At 38.8% G+C, this 15366-nt stretch overlaps 1 protein-coding gene across 10 annotated transcripts in view; it reads left to right on the top strand.

The window, feature by feature from the left end:
- LOC106091397 (gamma-aminobutyric acid receptor alpha-like) overlaps positions 1-15366 on the top strand; it is a 128780-nt gene that overhangs the window by 51925 nt on the left and 61489 nt on the right. For 7 of the 10 annotated variants that reach the window (XM_059360623.1, XM_059360628.1, XM_059360627.1 and 4 more), the window contains one exon: positions 11342-12192. In XM_059360623.1, coding sequence (XP_059216606.1) covers positions 11784-12192 — 409 coding nt within the window. In that variant the 5' untranslated portion in view covers positions 11342-11783. The remainder of the gene's footprint in view (positions 1-11341; positions 12193-15366) is intronic. The other 3 variants (XM_059360626.1, XM_059360621.1, XM_059360622.1) reach the window with 1 other exon arrangement.

The following is a 15366-nucleotide window of genomic DNA, read 5'->3' as shown; positions in this document are numbered from 1 at the left end:
GGATGTCGAAGAGCTTAGCACAAGTCACTGTTTCAAATTTCAGCGATATCGGATAATTAATGCACCTTTTATCGTATATCGAGAGATTGGTCTATATGGCAGCTATATCCAAGTCTGGACCGATCTGGGTCATCTTCTAGATAGGATATCGAAGGGCCTAACACAACCCACTGTCGTAAATTACAGCGAAATCGAACAACAAATGCACCTTTATGGGTCCAAGACCTTAAATCGAGAGATCGATATGGCAGCTATATCCAAATCTGGACCGATCTGGGCCAAAAAGAAGAGGGATGTCAAAGGGCCTCACACAACTCATTGACCCAAATTTCGAAAAATCAGACAATAAATGCGCCTTTTATGGGCCCAAGACCTTAAATCGAGAGATCGGTCTATATGGCTGCTATATCCAAATCTGAACCGATCTGGCCAAACTGAAGAAGGATGCCGAGTGGTCCAACAAAACTCACTGTCTCAAATTTCAGCAAAATCGGATAATAAATGTGGTTTTTATGGGCCCAAGATTTTAAATCGGCAGATCGGGCTATATCAAGATATAGTCCCATATAGCCCATCTTCCAATAAAACCTGCCCATGAACAAAAAAGGAATCCGTGCAAAGTTTCAGCTCAATGTCTCCATTTTTATACCCACCACCGAAGGATAGGGGTATAGTCATTTTGATATTCCGTTTGCAACACATCGAAATATCCATTTCCGACCCTATAAAGTACAGCATAAAAATCTAAGACGATCTAGACATGTCCGTCCGTCTGTCTGTTGAAATCACGCTACAGTCTTTAAAAATAGAGATATTGAGCTGAAATTTTGCATAGATTCTTTTTTTTTTTTTTTGTCCATAAGCAGATTAAGTTCAAAGATGGGCTATATCGGACTATATCTTGATATAGCCCCCATATAGACCGATCCGCCGATTTAGGGTCTTAGGAACATAAAAGCCACATTTATTATCCGATTTTGCTGAAATTTGGGTCAGTGAGTTCTGTTAAGCCCTTCGACATCATTCGTCCATTTGGCTCAGATCGGTCCAGATTTCGCTATAGCTGCCATATAGACCGATCCTTCGATTTAGGGTCTAAGGCCATAAAAGCCACATTTATTATCTGATTTCGCTGAAATTTGGGACTGCGAGTTGTGCTAGACCATTCGACTTTCTTTGTTGATTTGGCCTCAATCGGCTCAGATTTAGATATAGCTGCCATATATACCGATCCTCCGATTTGGGGTCTTAGGCCCACACATGCCACATTTATTATCCGATTTTGATGAATTTTGGGACATTGAGTTGTCTTAGGTCCTTCGACATCTTTCTTCAATTTGGCCCAGATAGGTTCAGATTTGTTGTCCGATGTCGCCGAAATTCAGGACAGTGAGTTAAGTTAAGCCCCTTGACATACTTCTGCAATATCACACAGATCGGTTCATATTTGGATATAGCTGCCATATAGACCGATATCTAGGTTTTAGGTTTCGGGGCCATAAAAGACGCATTTATTGTCCGATGTCGCTGAAATTGGAGACAGTGACTTTAGTTAGGCACTTCGACGTCCTTCTTCAATTTTGTCCAGATCGGTCCATATTTGAATATAGCTGCCATATAGACCGATCTCTCGATTTAAGGTTTTGGGCCCATAAAAGGGACATTTATTGTCCGATTTCGCCGAAATTTGGGACAGTGCTTTGTGTTAGGCTCTTCGACATGTTTCTGCAACTTGGCCCAAATCGTTCCAGATTTGGGCCCAATATAGACCGATCCGCCGATTTAGGGTCTTAGGCCCATAAAAGGCGTATTTATATCCAATTTCATTGAAATTTGACTCAGTGACTTATGTTAGGCTTTTCGACATCCGTGTCGTATATGGTTCATATCGGTTTATTTTTAGATATAGCTACTGTACTTATTAGCATTAATCCAAATCGGAACATAAGGTATGAAATATTCACCGAATTTTGATGAAAGGTGGTGGGTATCCAAACTTCGGCCCGGCCGAACTTAACGCCTTTTTACTTGTTAAGTGTGATTTCAGCAGACAGACGGACGAACAGACAGACGGTCATGGTTAGTTAGTCTTATAGTTTATGACGATCAAGAATATCTATATACTTTATTGGGTCGGAAATGGATATTTCGATGTGTTGCAATCGGAATGGCAAAATGAATATACCTCCATCCATCGGTGGTGGGTATGAAAATCTGAAAAACGCACTAGAACAAATGATATAAACTTTCAGATTCTCAGTCTTCTTTTTCCTTACCTTAGGTTCAAGTCACCAAATGAAGCGGCTAGTAACCATGTTTGCTTGTGGAATGCCCTCCAATCTAACCCGACCTAACATTTGGATTTCATTTCTGTTCCAAGTCCCATGGAAGTTGTATTGAGCAGTACTTATCAAAAGAGGTTTCCAAACATTTCCTTGATGATTTGTTCTTGGAGCACCCCTTAGATCCTTAAAAGATATTTTTTATAGACTTATTCTTATCCTTCAAAATGTTTACAATTTCTTATGTTTTTCATCCCACTGTGCATCATTGGGTTCGTGTCAAGATTTGTGTTCTCTCAACAAATGCTGCTTTTAAGGAATTCAGATGTTAGCTGCAAGCCTTCTTGCATCAGCACACATATATTTGCCATTTTTATGGTCACATGGCAAATGCCCTCTATGGAAGCATGAGAGTGTGTTTTTTGTTATAATTTTTTAGCAATGGTGACCTTTGCGTACCATTTAAATGCTACGGACATTCATTAGAAGTGAACACTAAGGCAAAAGTCTTTCTTCAAATTCTAATTTTTTCTTTTTTTCTTTTTTTCTTTTCTCAAGCTCAAAATAGGCTCATTAAACTTGAGACTAGCAAGGTCGAAATTAAAGTGGTTTCAAAGCGAAAACAAAAATAATTTCTCCTTCTTGTCAATTAGTCAATAAAGCAAAAAAGAAAACCTTAAAGATGTTTGAATTTTTCCTTCCCACAAAAAAAATAAATAAAATCATGACATACTAAAACCCTTCTTCACAGAAATGCTTGTGACATGTAACTCGATGCACTACATAGTTTGAAAAAAAGTCTAAAGACTGCCCTCCCTTCCTACTGGTTGATCTGAAGGTAAGGGTGGGACTGAGACCGGATAATTTCAGTAGGGCATTACATACATATCTCATGGGAACGTCGGTGGAGACGGCCCTTCATGAAGTGTTACGAAAGGTCCAGATGTCTACCCAGTAAATGGTGTACATGATGGCGGCCTTTCTCGATTTTTTTTTTTTTTTTTTTTTTTGGGGGGGGGGGGCATTTTATGACGTGGAAATGCTTGTGACATGTAACTCGATGCACTACATAGTTTGAAAAAAAGTCTAAAGACTGCCCTCCCTTCCTGCTGTTTGATCTGAAGGTAAGGGTGGGACTGAGACCGGATAATTTCAGTAGGGCACTACATACATATCTCATGGGAACGTCGGTGGAGACGGCCCTTCATGAAGTGTTAGGAAAGGTCCAGATGTCTATCCAGTAAATGGTGTACATGATGGCGGCCTTTCTCGATATTGAGGGGGGGCATTTAATGACGTGGAGAAAGGTCGATGGTGGCCGCCTTAGACCACACTTGATATCTCCCGGTGGACGGGTAATATGCTTGGCAGCAGAGTTATTAATGCGGACTTGGGTGAAAGTGTGATCAGAAGGCGGACGACGAGAGGAACGCCTAAGGGATGGGTGTTCTCGTCGATTCTGTGGAACCTGGTGATTAGCGAAATCCTATTGGATCTCAACGGAGATGGCGTAAAACTAATCGGATATGTGGATGACGCACAGTGCGAAAATTAAAAATTAAATTGTTATGAAATTTTTTACTAATCTTTAAAAAAAAAAACACATTTTTATATTTGAAGTCTCCCTTCAACTAATTGATGTTTTCGTACGAAGGTTTTATAAAAAATATCTGAATCCCATATGATCTTTATTGGTCTACGAATTTATGTTTGGATGTAAGGTGTACTTCATTCTAAAAATAGTTTTTTTGCAGCCCGATATTCTCATGATGTCTGATTAAGGGGTGTTTTCGGGGTGAGGTGGTCCCCCTGACACTTGGCCCTGAAAAAATATTAGCATCGTGCTCTTCTCTAATACACCATTTATTTAAACACCATATTGCCATTGGTTTTGAGGGGAGTTTAGAGGATGAGGCGTCTCCAAAATGGCCTCAATATTGGTTATCAAATTCGTTTTCTGATCTCACATACCTTTCATTTGAGCCACATATTGGCATGGTCGAAAAATTTTTACCCTTTGAGGGTTGTTTTTGGGGAAGGAGTGATGCCTTAAATACATGGTCCTACATTTGAATATCAAATTCATATTCTACTCCCAAATACCTTTATTTGCTTCCCAAATTGCGATGGTCGGTAAAAAATTGCTGTTTGTGGGGTATTTTGGGAAAGGGGCCCCCAGAAAATTGGTCCCGAAAGTAGGTATTAATTCTTGCACTACCCCCCAAATCCTTTCATTTAAGCCCCACATTGACATGGTCAGTAAATATGCCCAATTTAGGGGTGTTTTGGAGAGTGGGGTGGTCCCCCAAAACACTAAGACTTGAAAATATATCAGCAACGTGCTCTCTTCTCATATATTTGAACCCCATATTGCCATTGGCCTCAAAATTGGATATCAAATTCGTTTTGTAATCTCAAATACCATTCACTTAAACTCCTTATTGAAAAAGCTAGCAAATATGTCCGGTTTGGGATATGGGCCCTAAAAACTATGAATATCGAGCTCCACTGTCTAGAAGACCCCAATTGTCTTGGGGTTTGTTATGGTGGTGGGACGTCCCCTAGACAGTTGGTCCCGAATGTTGATGTCAGATACATGGTCTACTCCCAAATACCCTTCATTTGAGCTCCATTTTTCCATACTCTGCAAACATGGGGGGTGTTTTGGTGGCCGCTCGGCCACTCAGTAAGTTGGCTTTGAAAATATATATCAGATTCGTGTTCTACTCTAAAATACCTCTTATTTGAGCGTCATATTGCAATGGTCAGCAAGTACTTCCTAATCGGGGTGGTGTTATGGGGGTGGGGTGGCCCCATGGACACTTTTACCGAACATTGATATTAGATTCGTGCATTACTTCCAATAAATAGGAACCCTCATAGAAGGCTTATCCCCATAAATTTAATTGTATACCCTCCACCTCCACCATAGGATGGGGGTATACTATTTACGTCATTTCGTTTGTAACACATCGAAATAAATATATTCTTGATCGTCTTAACATGTCCGTCGAAGGCATGCTAACTTTCGAAGTAGTAAAGATAGGCCCTTTTTTGCACAAATATTTCCTACTAATTAAGGTCGGTTCTGATTGTAAATGCGCTGCATCGGTCCATGTTTTGATATAGCTGCCATATAAACCGATCTTGGATTTTGACTTCTTGAGCCTCTAGAGTGCGCAATTCGTATCCGATCGGCTTTCAATAACTGTGCCGATTTGGTTGAAATTTTGCATGAAGTCTGACTTCCAACAATAATGCCAAGTGTGGTTCAAATAGGTTCAAAATATGGTATAAGTCGCATATAAACCGATCTCCCGATACTACTTCTTGAGCCTATAGATGGCGCAATTCATATCTGATTTGACTGTAATTTTGTAAAGGGTGATTTTTTAGCTATTAACTTTTTGGCAACATTGGCGTGAGCGGTTTATCATGCAAAGCTTGCAAATTATTGAATTTTATTATCAAAATGTTCAGTGACGAAGCTCAGTTTTGGCTTAATGGATACGTAAATAAGCAGAATTGTCGATTTTGGAGTGAAAATCAGCCAGAAATATTGCAAGAGCTACAACACACTCACAGTTTGGTGCGGTTTATGGGCTGGTGGCATCATTGGACCGTACTTCTTCAAAGATGATGCGAATCGTAACGTAACTGTGAATGCGCTCACTATTCATCGTGAGATGATATCCCACTTTTTTGTTTTGCCCAAAATGCAAGAACTTGACTTGCATGACATGTGGTTTCAACGAGACGGTGACACATACAACACAGCACGCGTAACAATGGACTTATTGAGTGGCGAGTGCGGTGAACATTTTATTTCACGTTCGGAACCGGTCAATTGGCCGCCTAGATCGTGAGATTTAACGCCTGAAGACTATTTTTTGTGGGGCTATGTTAAAGCTCATGTCTTTTCAGACAAGTCCATTTCAATTAACGCATTGGAAGACAACATTGATGCATTTAATCAGTATCTCACTTATAAATGCTTCAAAATATTGGAAAGATTATGCCAAAATTGGACTAAGCGGATAAATTTCAATAAAAATGTCATGAATTTTTCTGAAATTTATGCTTTTGAAAAACATTCCTATAGCTCTTGTAGACTTCTCCTAAGACCTTCAACATGCGTGGCAAATACGGTCTGAATCGGTCTATAACCTGATAGAGCTGCCATATAAACCGATCTCGGATCTTGACTTCTTGATCCTCTAGTGGGTGCAGTTTTTATCCGATTTGGCTTTAATTTTAAAACAGGTGTTTGATTTTGACTTCCAACAAGTGTGCCAAGTAAGATTCAAAGCGGTTCATAGCCTGATATAGCTGTCATATAAACCGATTTCGGATATTGACTTTTTGAGCCGCTAAAGGGCGCAATTACTATTCTATTTGTCTGAAATTTTGCATATGGTGTTTGTTATGACCTCCAACAACCCCATATCGCAATATGGGGTTCAATTAAAAATATTTGGGAGTAGAATACGAATCTGATATGCGGGACCATGTATATGGGGCACCGCCCTTTTCCCAAAAAACCCCCCAAAGAGTATAAATTTCGGGGCCAAATGTTAGGGGACGCCTCATCCTATAAACTCCCCTTAAACCAATGGCAATATGGGATTTAAATAAATGGTATTTGGGAGAAGAGAAGTGTCTAGGGGAGCACCTCACCCCCGAAAATACCACTACATCGGACATCATGACAATATCGGACTGAAATAATGCCTTTAAAAAATGGAGTATACTAACACCCAAACGTTAATGACCCTAAACTCTCCGAGCAAATTCATAGACCAATAAAGATCAAATGGGATTGAGATAAAGGGATTTATATTGTTATTCTGTAAGTCAAGGGATATACATATACCAATTTCGTAGCATGATGTTTCATATTTAAAGGATAATTTTATTCTATATAAAGTAAAAGAGGCGCAGCGGAACGGGCCCGGTTCAGCTAGTTATAGAGATAAAATTTCACATATAAACTACGCTCCGCATAAAATCCACATTTCACATAAAAATCTACGCACCACATAAAATACCACATTTCTCATAAAAATCCAAGCAACACATAATTCATATACCACTTAACATACACATGCCTCAAAATATCCAGATAGCACATAAAATTCACATGCCAAATAAACACCATTCACACTAATTACTTTACTAATAGCTACACATTTTACTTTCACTCACATTCGTCACATAATACCCATTTCATATATAAAAACCACAATCCCATAAAATCCACATTCCACGTCAAAACTCACGTATGACATAAAACACACATTCCACATAAAATCCACGTACCGCATTAAAATCCACATTATACGTAAAAATCCACATTGCATATAAAAAGCCACGTACTACATTAAATCCACAACGCACATAAAAATCTAACCACACACATCAAATCCAAAACCACCTTTAACTTAAAATCCATTTTTCACATACCATCCACATAAAATCCGCATTTCATATAAAATTCATTATTTACATAAATCTACGTACCACATCAAATCCGCCTTCCAGATAAAGTTTACGCATCTCATATAGTTAAAATTCATTTACCACATAAATTCAATATTTACATAAATCCACGTAGTACATAAAGTTTTCGTATCTCATAAAACTACTGCATAATACCTTAAATCCACATTTCATAATATAACATCAATATTCCTCATAAAATGCACGTAACACATAAAACTAACATTCAACATAAAATCCACATTCCATATAAAATGTACATGCCACATAAAACTCACTTTCAACATAAAATCTACAAAAATCCAAATACCACAGTCATAAAATCCACCTTTGTCATAAAATCCACATTTCACATAAAATGTTCATTCAACATAAAATCATCATTTCACATAAAATCACATTTCACATCCACGTGCGACAAAAAATTCTCATTCTACTTAAAATTCCCTTGCCACATAAGGTCCACATTCCACACAAAAGACCGCGTACGATATAAAACCACCATTTCACATAAAGTCTACGTACCACATAAAAATCAACATTTAACATAATACACCACATTGCACATTAAAGCCACGATTCGATTAAAATCCACATTCCACATCAGACTTCACATTTGACATAATAAGCCACATTGCACATTAAAACCACGTAGTACATAAAATCCACATCTTATATATAAAAATCAATTTCTGTTTGTTTGTTTGTATGTTTTTGTGTTCCTTATAGACTCAGAAACCGCTGAACAGATTTTCTTGAAATTTTCACAGCTGGTGCATAATCATCCCGTGGTGAAAATAGGGAACTACATTTTTTGATATCTGAAGAGGGGGCGGACCCTCCCCCTTACCCTAATTTTCAGAAATGCCAGATCTCGGAGATGGGTGGTGCGATTTAAGCGAAATTTTGTGTGCTCTCATATAGTACCCTAAAAATAAAAATTTGGTATCCAAATTTCGGATGGGATACCTAGGGGGCCCGGCCCACCCTAAAACCTACCAAACATATATTTAGACCAATCGCAACAATATGGTAATCAAATGAAAGGTATTTAGGATAAGAAAACGTATCTGATATCCATTTGTCGAACCAAGTGCTAGGTGGACCACCCCAACCCCCAAAACACCCCTAAATCGCACATATTTACCGACCATGGCAATATGGGACTCAAATGAAAGGCCTATCCCCAAAAACCTCCCCCAAAGGGGACACATTTACGACCATAGCCACATGGGGCTCAAATGAAAGGTCTTTGGGAGTAAAGCACAAATCTGATATCAATATTCGGGAAAAGTGTCTATGGGGCCACCCCACTCGCACAACACCACCCAACCCCCCAAAACACCCCTAAATCGGACATATTTACCGATCATGGCAATATGGGACTCAAATGAAAGGTATTTGGGAGTAGAATACGAATCTGATATCCAAATGTGGGATCACGTGTCTGGGGATGGACCCCTTCCCCAAAACACCCCCCAAACAGGACTTATTTACTGACCATGGGAATATGGGGCTTAAATAAAAGATATTTGAGTGTAGAATTTGAATCTGATATCCAAATATGGGACCAAGTGTTTGGGGGCCGCCTCTCCCCAAAAACATCCCCCAAAGGGGACAAATTTACGACCATAGCAATATGGGTCTCAAATGAAAGGTCTTTGTGAGCAAAGAACGAATCTGATATCAATATTTGGGAAAAGTGTCTATGGGGCCACCCCCACAACACCACCCAAATGGTAAGTATTTGCTGACTTTTGCAATATGAGGCTTAAATAAGAGGGTTTTTAGAGTGGAACACGAATCCTATATATATTTTCAAGGCCAATTCACTGAGTGGTCACCCATCCCCCAAAACACCCCCCCAGCCGGTCACGTTTGCCGACTATGGAAATACGGGGCTCAAATTAAAGGTATTTGGAAGTAGACCACGTATCTGATATCAACATTAGGGACCAACTGTCTAGGGGACGTCCCACCACCAAAACAACCTCCATGCTCACCAAGACAATTTGGGTCGTAAAGAGAGTGGAACTAAATATTTATATTTTTTAGGGCCAATACCCCAAACCAGACATATTTGCTGACTTTTGCAATAAGGAGTTTAAATGAGATTAGAAAATGAATTTTATATCCAATTTTAAGGTCAATGGCAATATGGGGTTCAATTAAATGGTATATAGATATATGAGAATAGAGCACGTTGCTGATATATTTTCCGGGCTTAATAAATCGGTCATATATACCGGCCATGTCAATGTGGAGATTAAATGAAAGGTATTGGGGGGTAGAGCAAAAATTGATACCCACTTTCGGGACCAATTATCTGGGGCTCAACCCCTTTCCCAAAATATGGGGTTCAAATAAATGATATATAGATATATGAGAATAGAGCACGTTGCCCATATATTTTCCGGGCTTAGTGTTTGGGGGACCACCCCCATCCCCAAAACACCCCTAAATCGGCCATATTTACCGACCATGTCAATGTGGAGATTAAATGAAAGGTATTGAGGGGTAGAGCAAGAAAAGAAGAAAGCGTAAACAAATTTCGACCATACCAATATGTGGTATTTAAGATTAGAAAACGAATTTCATAACCTATTTTGGGCCATGTGTATGGGGGACGCCTCCCCTAAGCCAATGGCAATATGGGGTTTAAATAAATGGTTTTCGAAAGAAGAGCACAAAGTTAATATTTTTTCACGGCCAAGTGCCTGGGGGACCACCTCACCACCGAAAACACCCCTAAATCAGATATCATGAGAGTAGCGGGCTGAAATAAAGTATTTTTAGAATAGAGTACACATTACATCCAAACTTAAATTCGTAGACCAATAAAGATCATATGGGATTCGGACAAAGGCACTTATATTGTTAAATTGTTAGTCAAGCGATATACAATACTATTTTCGTAGCATGTTATTTCACTAAAAGCTCTTTAATTGTCGAAAATAAATATTCCAAGGAAACTTTTGTTCCATATAAAGTAAAAGAAGGCGCAGCGGAGCGGGCCCGGTTTAGCTAGTACCATATAAAATATACATTCCCCATGAAATCCCCAATTCACATAAGAACCTCGAACCACATAAAATCCACACTAAACTCGCATTCCACTTTCAATACACATTAAATCCATTTTTTACATTAAATTCACGTTTCCAAACAAATTTATATTTTTGTTCATCAAATCCACATAAAATCCACATTCCCCATATAAAATCCACATTCGACATTAAGTAACACATTAAACCTACTTTATGCTAAAAGATTTTGGGGACCTCTCAAGATATTTCATTTCACTGTTCTTAAGTTGTTGAAGAAATGACCTTGTGCCCAAGCGCCAAGTCCTTTCAATTATGTACTCTGTTAATTTTTTTCATTAATTAGCTTCGTCCGTATCATTTCTCTCTTTTGTTGTCCTTTCACAATTTCTAATCTCTTGATCTAAAACAAAATAAGTCATAATAAAACCAGAAAACAAAAACAGAAAACAAAAACAGATTTCAAAAGAACTGCATAAATCCAACTAAGCACGAATTTGGCTTTTGTTTTTTCAGCAGTATCTTAAAATTAAACGAGAATCCTGTAGAAGGAAGAAAACAAAACAAAAACATTAGATCCTCTTATAAAACAAAGTGCAAAGGAATTTAAAGTTCATCCACAGAAAGAGAAAGGTATTGAAACAACAACAAAACATAAACTAGAGGACAATCTCAACAACAAACAAACAACAAATGCAAACTTGTCAACAACAGATCCTGGCAGAAACAGCAACTATGCCACAACAGCCTTAATGCGGCAATAAGGCAAAAAAAGAGGAATTGTCTAGCAACACCAGTAAGCGAAGAGCCAACAAGACCAACTATTTGACCATAAACGAATAAAAGCCAAACGGAAATCTCAAACTACGAGCTAACATCCATCCATCCATCCTTCCTTCCTTCCATACACCATAAGGACATAAGGACATCAGCATATGTTGTATGCCTTTTGTATGACATGATGCTCATGCTTCTGCTGCTACTCCTATTGCTATTTTTGTGTATGATGATGATGCCGATGGTAATGCCGATGTTGCCGCTGATAAGTTTCAAACAGTTGGTGACTTTTAAGCCTTGGTTTCCTCAATTTCACTTCTTCAACATTTGCTGTGGACGCGGCCACATCGGTCCTAGCAGCGGTGGTGGTATAAGTGGTGGCAATGCCTGTGGTATTGCCTTTGGCCTTAAGTTAACATGGCTTACATGCCTCTATGCCTTGATGTGGTATGGCCTAACGACCGCAAAATTAACAGCCGAGGCAGGATCTCACATGCGTCTAACACAGCGTAATAATCATGCCAACATATCCGAATTGTTAGATAATCTGCTAAGGGGTTATGACAACAGCATAAGGCCAGATTTTGGAGGTAAGTTGAGATTTTTTAGACAATAATAAAAAAAAACAATGCCTATCATTTGTTGAACAAACTTTTGTTGCAAACCGATCAAACAAACAAAAATTTATTTCTTGTTTAAAAACATTTGAAAACTTACTGTTATTTGTTTTTTATCCAATGATAGGAAATTTGGATACTGTGGGACGAAAGGATTAAGGATTTTTATTATTGACTTCAAATTTTTATTCATTTTGTTATTCCGTTTGCAACACATCGAAATATCCATTTCCGACCCTATAAAGTATATATATTCTTGATCAGCGTAAAAATCTAAGACGATCTAGACATGTCCGTCCGTCTGTCTGTTGAAATCACGCTACAGTCTTTAAAAATAGAGATATTGAGCTGAAATTTTGCACAGATTCTTTTTTTGTCCGTAAGCAGATTAAGTTCGAAGATGGGCTATATCGGACTATATCTTGATATAGCCCCCATAGAGACCGATCCGCCGATTAAGGGTCTTAGGCCCATAAAAGCCACATTTATTATCCGATTTTGCTGAAATTTGGGTCAGTGAGTTGTGTTAGGCCCTTCGACATTCTTCGTCAATTTGCAGATTTGGATATAGCTGCCATATAGACCGATCCTCCGATTTAGGGTCTAAGGCCCATTAAAGCCACATATATTATCCGATTTTGCTGAAATTTGGGACAGGGAGTTATGTTAGCTCCTTCGTTAATTTTGCCTAGATCGGTCCAGATTTGGATATAGCTGTCATATAGACCGATCCTCCGATTTCGGGTCTTAGGCCCACAAAAGCCATATTTATTATCCAATTTTGATGAAATTCGAGACAGTGAATTGTGTTAGGCCCATCGACATCCTTCGTCAATTTGGCCCAGATCGGTCCAGATTTGGATATAGCTGCCATATAGACCGATCCTCCGATTTTGGGTCTTAAGCCCATAAAAGCCACATTTATTATCCGATTTTGCTGAAGTTTGGGACAGTGAGTTGTCTTAGGCCCTTCGACATCTGTCTTCAATTTAGCCCAGATCGGTTCAGATTTGGATATAGCTGCCATATAGACCGATTTCCTGATTTAAGGTTTTGGGCCCATAAAATGCTCATTTATTGTCCGATGTCGCTGAAATTCGGGACAGTGAGTTAAATTAAACATACTTTTGCAATATCGCACAGATCCGTCCAGATTTGGATATAGCTGCCATATAGACCGATATCTAGGTTTTAGGTTTTGGGGCCATAAAAGGTGCATTTATTGTCTGATGTCGCTGAAATTTGAAACAGTGAGTTTAGTTAGACTCTTCGACGTCCTTCTTCAATTTTGCCCAGATCGGTCTAGTTTTGAATATAGCTGCCATATAGACCGATCTCTCGATTTAAGGTTTTGGGCCCATAAAAGAGGCATTTATTGCCCGATTTCGCTCAAATTCGGGACAGTGCTTTAAGTTAGGCTCTTCGACATTTTTACGCAACTTGGCCCAAATCGGTCCAGATTTGGATATAGCTGCCATGTAAACCGATATCTCGATTTAAAGTCTTGGCCCCATAAAATTCGCATTTGTAATCCGATATCACTGAAATTTGACAAAGTCTTATGTTAGGCTTTTCGACATCCGTGTCGTATATGGTTCAGATCGGTTTATTTTTAGATATATCTACTGTACTTATTAGTATTTGGTCCAAATCGGAACATATTTTAATATAACTGATATGGGACATAAGTTATGAATTTTTCACCGAATTTTGATGAAAGGCGGTTTACATATATACCCGAGGTGGTGGGTATCCAAAGTTCGGCCCGGCCGAACTTAATGCCTTTTTACTTGTTAGTTTTCAAAGTCTCATCTTGATTTCCAGGACGAGATTCAGCCTAAGGACGCCCAACTCAGCTCAAGTCAAGACTTTAAAAAATCGGTCATACATTTGATTATCCTGAAACTACTGCGATACCACTCCTCCTTTCTTACCGTTCACAAGGGCAACCATCAAGACCAGTCTGAAACATAAGAGCGGTGGTTCTCAAACAAACGGCTTGTTTTTTATTCCATTAGCTGATTTTGTAGAGTGAAACAGTCAATTCGGATGCCTCTGCGAACAAATGCCAGCAAACGAAAACCTAACTTACATTCTTAGTTGAGTTGCGCAGAACGTTTGCTCAAGTATCCGAACTCAGAAAAGATTTCCAACCGCAACGATCTTCGTCTCTCGCTCGTTCTAGTTTCGAAATGAGATTTTCCACCAGGTCCTTTAAACAGAGTTTTGGTTTTCCTCATTATCAAATGAATTTTTATTATCAAATGAATTTTTAGCTGGGACTTCTTCGTTTAAACGAACCCCATTAAATGTAGTCCCATTCCCACTTATGTTCCATGTTTGTAACACTCCTTTGCACTGTTTATTTGATGTTCACATTTCCAACATTTTTAAACCCCTATTTGCTTCCCAAGCAAAAGGTGCCAAATAACTTTTTTTACTTTATATCATTTTCAACTGTTTTTCATTTCTGCCGCAAACTAATGGCATTTAAAGCTGAAATATATTTTAGCATTCATTCTTGTAATCTCCCACCACTGACATAACGGAAATAAAAGGTCGTTTCCACTTCCTAAAGGAAATCTGTGAGACCATACCACAATGCCGATAAGTTTACGCAGAGGAAAAACTGGTAAGGCTCTAGCAAATAAAGCCTTAACGGGCAATGATAATGCCGGTTAGAAGAGCTGAAGAATAGACAGAAGATTGTTCAAACTCATTCATCGACAAACGGAAGAAAAGACTGGCCAAGGAAAGCATTTAAGGTCATTGAGGCGGATTTAAGGAAAACGAGCTGAGAGGCAAGAACAGTATGGACAGACGGAAGAGCCAAATTTTGGAGGTTCAAACGAACTGAGCGATAAACAGATATAGTGTCAAGCCAACCTAAGGAGGAAGCACGACCAATAGTTTGGGTGGACAAAGGACAAATGAATAGACAAAAGGCAAAAACCTGGACGGAATGACGAACAAATTAAAAGGGAAACTAAATGAATAAATAGACAAACGTCCGAGACGCTTAAAACAACAAATAAAAGACTGGCGACGCTACTACATAAATGGGCGTGGCGTAATTTCGGCCAAAACTACATATGTCATATCGCCCAAACTATGCTAATGTTAGTTGTTTTTGCACACTTTTGGGCG

Source organism: Stomoxys calcitrans, chromosome 1 (assembly GCF_963082655.1).
Source record: "Stomoxys calcitrans chromosome 1, idStoCalc2.1, whole genome shotgun sequence".
In the NCBI taxonomy this organism is placed as follows: Eukaryota; Metazoa; Arthropoda; class Insecta; order Diptera; family Muscidae; genus Stomoxys; species Stomoxys calcitrans.
Note: the sequence above shows the minus strand (reverse complement) of the source record. Positions and strands in the feature narration are given on the sequence as shown.